We start from the raw sequence: 6,083 nt of genomic DNA on the forward strand, positions 1-6,083 counted from the left end.
TAGCTGGTTTTCTAAAATCACTGGATAACATGCCATTATATACATTACCACAGTTTGTTTATCCATTCATCTATTGAAGGGCATCTTGGTCAATTCCAATTTTTGACAATTATAAATAAAGATGCTATAAATATTCATGCTCAGGTTTTTGTGTGGATATGTTTTCAACTCATTTGGGTAAAAATCAGGAGCATGATTACTGGATTATATGGTAAGCCTATTCTAGCTTTATAAAAAATTACCAAACTGTCTTCCAAAGTGATTATACCAGTTTGCATTTCCATGAGCAATAAATGAGAGCTCCTCTTAATCTTCTCCCTCTCCAGCATTTGGTGTTTTGATTTTAGCCATTCTTCCACATCACAAGTGTGTGGCAGTAACTCACTGTTGCTTTAATTTACAATTCCCTAGTGAAATAATGTTTTATCACATGCTAATTTGCCATCTGTATGTGTTCTTTGGTGAGATCTATTTTTTAATTTTTAGTTTTTTTGTGTGTGCTGTCACTATATATGATTTTTAAGCATTTTTTTAGAAAAAGAAGTATAGTTGATATACAATATTACATATCACAGGTGTACACTATAGTGATTCACAATTTTTAAAAGTTAGACTCCATTTATAGTTATTATAAAATATTGGCTGTATTCTCCATGTGTACATGATATCCTTGTAGTTTATTTTATACCTAATAGTTCATACCTCTTAATTCCCTACCCCTACATTGCCCCTCCCCACTTGCCTCTCCCCATTGGTAACTGCTAGTTTGTTCTCTATATGAGATCATTTTTTTAAACTTTTTAAATCACTGCAGGGTGCGATAGTAGACCCACCCCTATTCTGCCACTCACCACAGATAAGATACCTGCAGAGGTGCTGTTCTCGTCTGAGCAGAACACATGACAGCGCAGACTCTGAGAAAAGGGAATTAGCAACACTGAAAACCTCTGGAAAGAAGGCTCTAATTAAGGTATGTATTACTAAGCATCCTTGGGGAAGAAGGATGTACGAAGCAGGGACAGTTTTATGTCCCTGGGGGCAGGCAAAGGGAACACCATGACTTCAGAAATCTAGCACAAGAGGTGACTTTTTTTTTCTTTGCATATCCCCAGAGTTTACAAACCCTGCATATGTCTTAATAGCTGTCCATGGCTCTGGTGGAGGAAAGAAAGCCATGCCATTTTTCTCTGCAGGATGCTAGGAGGGTGTCAAAGCCCCTCCAAGAGTGGGAAGGTGGATAAGAAAAGATCCCTCCTGTCACCAGGCATCTGGGGAGGAATCTGTCCATTTGCTGCATACAGTGCATCTGTGAGATAACGAGAAGACATGTGGGTATTATTCTCAAGGAACAAAGCTGGCAAGCAAACGTTCATCCCTAACTAGATGCTAACTTCAATGACCTCAGGCACGTCCCACCAACCCCTGAAAAGCGTTCTTAGCCCCCTTCCACAGAGGGGAACCTGAAACTCAGTTTGAAAAACAAGTCCAAGTTTACTCTGCTACAAACTAATCTAGAACTTGGAAGTCACGTGGTCTAGATTCTAAAAGGTAAGAGCTTTTTACTCTTTTTTTTTTTTCTTTAAACACATGAAATAGAGAAATATGGAAAAGAACAAGGATTGGAGTAGACAGATGTGGTTTTTGAGTCCTGGCTCTAATCTCTCACCCTCTGTGTAACCTCAGGCACTGGACAGAAGCTGAGATTCGGTATAATCGTAACTGCAGGAATAGAAAGGAGATATTAGTGCCTGCTTCATAGGGATTCAAGAGGAATAAATGAGGTGATGCATCTAAAATTCCTGGTCCACTGTGATAAATGGTAGAGCTTGCTAATACTTTCCACAGATTTTAATGATAAAAGAGCACGGGGGAAGTGTGGAGTGGGCGTCAGTAGGAAGGATCTGGGGAAGAAAATGAGTTGAAGACCTCCTCATAGTCCAGGATCTTAGGAGAGCAGAAGAGAAGGACCATGAAATGGAAATTGTTTTTGAAAATAACTGTAAAAGACAAGCAGGGAGGGAGATGTAGGAGGGGAGACTGTTGTTTTGAAAGTTGCTGGCCACATAAAAAAAAAGACCCACCTCCGTTCTTCAGAAACTGTTTTAAAATCTATTTTGCGCACATAGTGAAATTAATATTTTTAAAATAGCTAACTTGCTTGGCATTTCAAATTATAGAAATGTGGCATAGTGGATAGGGATGTCTGAATGTTCAATAATCAAATGCCTCGGAAAAATAGTAAGTCTAGGTTGAAATTGCCTTGAATATAAATATCAGTTTGAGGAGAATGATCATGTTTTTGTTTGTTTGTTTTCTGAAAACGAATTTATTAATGTCTCTCTGTAAGTGAATCAAGTGGATGTACAGCAGCAAGAAACAGAGCACTGAAAATCAGCTATACCCCATTATAAAGAAAATTTTTAAAAAAAATCAAACACAGTGAGGGACAGATAAATACTTACAAAATACATTCAGGGGGTGTGATGCAACCAGGATTGACCACACTAAAACCACAGCTGGATGAGACCTAAGGCTGGACACTGGTGGGGCTGAGAGAATTGGTGAGGATGGGTCAACAAATGTAGCCACTTAAGAGTAATACTGCCTGCCCCCCATTCCATGGGTCCCAAAACTCCAGGTGCAGGGGAACCGTCCTACCGCTGAAGCAAGCGTGGGAAACCCAGAGGATGGTACATCGTCTGATCAGGAAGAGTGTGGAAAAGTTGCCTCATCTCCTCATTTCCTGCTGCTCGCATTCTCCCCACCAGCCTCTTTCCTAACAATCTCCTCACTTAGGGAATGCGCACCTTCAACATCCTGTTTTGAACAGCTTGGAATTTGTCCAGAGGATGAAGGGGAAGGGGGGGGAACCAATGAGAAACAAGCCCTAGGTGTTTGGACAGGCACATGTCACTCTAATTTCCAATCAGGAAGACGAATTGACCAAAGGCTCAGCTTGCCCCTGGAATCAGATTAGGGCTTGCAGCAATCCTGCTGTTTTGGGGCCAGTTCCTACAAACGCAAGTTAAAAAATGGAGGTCAGGGGTACTGCAATTCACAAACCTGCAGGGTTGTAAATGATACCTGACATCGAAAAATGTCTTGAGGAAAGTCATCGAAAGGGGCTTGAAAACAAGGCAGAATTGCAGGAAAGGGATTTCAAGAGGTTGATTCGAGTCACCATTGAAGCACTTGAAAAGCGGCTGAACTTCGCCATTGCTGCAGTTGGCCAAAAAGGCCATATGCATCTTTCCTGAATATAAGAGAATGATCATGTTTTAAATGTTGAGTCTTCCTTTCACTTTATCTCCATTGCAGAAGGAAGGAAGGCAGGAAAAGGAAAAGAATCAAAAGCAAATATGGCAGTATGCTAGCAGTTGCTAATTCTGAGGGGTAGAACTATAGGTATTTAAGTTTTCTTTGCAAATTTTGGCTTTTCTTATCCCACACAACCCCTCTGTATTAGTCAGCCCAGGCAGTTTTCAGCTTTTAAAAAGTGCTAATAGGCTGTACTTTTTAGAGAAGTTTTAAGTTTACAGAAAATTTACAAATTTGGGTAGAAAAGGCAGAGAGGTCCCATGTAGCCCCTGTATTAGTCTGTTTAAGCTGCCATCACAAAATGTCACAGGCTGGGTGGCTTAAGTGACAGGGATTTATTTTCTCACAGTTCTGGAGGCTAGAAGTCCAAGAGCAAGGTGCTAACAAATTGGATTTCTGGTGAGAGCCTCTTGGGCTGCCTTCACACTTTGTCCTCATCTTACAAGGACACCAGTCCGATTGGATTAGGGCCCCATCTGATGATCTCATTTAACCTAAATTACCTCCTTAATGGCCTGTCTCCGAATATAGTGACATTGGGAGTGTCTTGGTCAGTTTGGGCTCCTATAACAGAATACCATAGACTGGGTGGCTGACAAACAACAAATTTATTTCTCACAGTTCTAGAGTCTGGGAAGTCCAAGATCAAGGTACCAGAACAGTCAGGTTCTGGTGAGAGCCCTCTTCCAGATTGCAAACTGCCAAATTCCCATTGTATCCTCACAAACCCTAGAGCAGAGAGGAAGCAAGCTCTCCTGTGATTCTTATAAGGGCACTCATCCCATTCATGAGGGCTCCACCCTTATGACCTCACCTAATCCAATCACTTTGCAAAGGCTCCACCTCCTAATACCGTCACAATGGGGGTAGGGTTTCAACATACAAATTTTGGAAGGACACAGTCAGACCATAACAGGGCTTTAGAGCTTCAACACATGAACTTGGGAGGGGCGAGAGGCACAATTCAATCCATACTTTTAAATAAAAATATTGTTAAATGAATCTCTCTTAGATGCCTCTGTGGCCAAGTCTTCCTGCCTTGCTGGATTATACACTTGAGCCCAATGTGACAATAACTGACTACTACTATCCTGATATTATCTCAAGCCCCTGTGATGGGGAACTTATTCAAAGAGATAGCAAGTTGCTTCTTGCCATCTTTTACTGCCTCCTGTTTGTATTTGGTCTTCTGGGAAACAGCCTGGTCATCCTGGTCCTTGTCACCTGCAAGAAGCTGAGGAGCATCACAGACATATACCTCTTGAACTTGGCCCTGTCTGACTTGCTTTTTGTCTTCTCCTTCCCCTTTCAGACCCACTATCAGCTGGACCAGTGGGTGTTTGGGACTGTAATGTGCAAGGTGGTCTCTGGCTTTTATTACATTGGCTTCTTTAGCAGCATGTTCTTTGTCACCCTCATGAGTGTGGACAGGTACCTGGCAGTTGTCCATGCTGTATACGCCATGAAAGTGAGGACGACCAGAATGGGCATAGCCCTGAGTCTGGCAATGTGGCTGATTGCCTTTGTGGCCACCAGCCCGTTACTAGTATTTTACCAAGAGGCCTCTGATGATGGTGTTCTACAGTGTTATTTGTATTACAATCAAGAGACGCTGAAGTGGAAGATCTTCATCCACTTTGAAATGAATATCTTAGGCCTGTTGATCCCATTCACCATCCTTATGTTCTGCTACATTAGCATCCTGCACCAGCTGAAGAGTTGCCAGAGCCACAACAAGACCAAGGCCATCAAGCTCGTGCTCGTTGTGGTGGTCGTCTCTTTACTCTTCTGGGTCCCGTTCAATGTAGTACTTTTCCTTACTTCCCTGCACAACATGCACATCTTGGATGGATGCGTCATGAGCCAGCGGTTGATCTATGCCACCCATGTCACAGAAACCATTTCCTTCACCCACTGCTGTGTGAACCCTATTATCTATGCGTTCATGGGTGAGAAGTTCAAGAAACACCTCTCAGAAATATTTCAGAAAAGTTGCAGCCACATCTTCCTCTACATAGGGAGACAAATCTCTAGGGAGACCTGGGAAAGGTCATCCTCCTATCAGCACCCCTCCCATTCCTCCAGTATAGACTACATTTTGTGAGGCAGGTGCCTTAGAGCAGCCCTCTGCCTCCATCACCCGTCTTCTTTCAGGAGACAAAAATGATTCACACTGGCGTCTGAGACTACGTGAAGGGAGACTCTTAGAAATTTGGCTACAGACACAAGACTTATTTCATGATATTCAAGGAATTCCTACTATTGCAAATTAATCTTCTCAACTTTCAAAAACTTTGCTACTGTTTTCTGAAAAGAGTCTATATATTTCACTATGAATTGTAATGTTAGCTCTAGGGATTTTTTTTCCCTTGGTTTTTGGAGTATCTTTATCAAATACCAACTTAAATTTTATCAAATGCTTTTTCCTTATCTACTGAAGTGATCATGTAGTTTTCCTCCATTATTCTGTTAATTTGGTGAACTATATTGATTGATTTTCTTATTTTAAATCAACCTGTATTTTCCCTGGAAAAAATGACCTCATTGTTATGATCATTTTAATAAATAATTGGATTCTCTTGGGATTTTCGTATCTGTGTTCATGAGAGATCTTGTCTTGTAATTTTTCTTTCTTATAATGTCCTGGCCAGGTTTGGCCCCAAACCAAAGGGTGGATTGTATTATACGTCAATTAAAACGTAATAAAAAAATGCAAATCCCCCTCCCCCACACACAACAAAACCAACCAACCAACCCGACAACTC

The 6,083-nt window shown here is 41.5% G+C and overlaps 1 protein-coding gene across 1 annotated transcript; it reads left to right on the forward strand.

The window, feature by feature from the left end:
- Positions 1-892: 892 nt before the first annotated feature.
- On the forward strand, positions 893-5,662 carry CCR8 (C-C motif chemokine receptor 8). The gene is made up of 2 exons (XM_060164066.1): positions 893-970; positions 4,331-5,662. The coding sequence occupies exon 2, from the start codon at positions 4,331-4,333 to the stop codon at positions 5,420-5,422; it is 1,092 nt and encodes a 363-aa protein (XP_060020049.1). The 5' UTR covers positions 893-970; the 3' UTR covers positions 5,423-5,662.
- The last annotated feature ends 421 nt before the right edge of the window (positions 5,663-6,083 follow it).

This window comes from Lagenorhynchus albirostris, chromosome 10 (genome assembly GCF_949774975.1).
Source record: "Lagenorhynchus albirostris chromosome 10, mLagAlb1.1, whole genome shotgun sequence".
Classification (NCBI taxonomy): Eukaryota; Metazoa; Chordata; class Mammalia; order Artiodactyla; family Delphinidae; genus Lagenorhynchus; species Lagenorhynchus albirostris.

Excerpts from the sequence above, each read along its gene's own strand:
- CCR8 (XM_060164066.1), top strand. The coding sequence starts at position 4,331 with ATGCCTCTGTGGCCAAGTCTTCCTGCCTTGCTGGATTATACACTTGAG.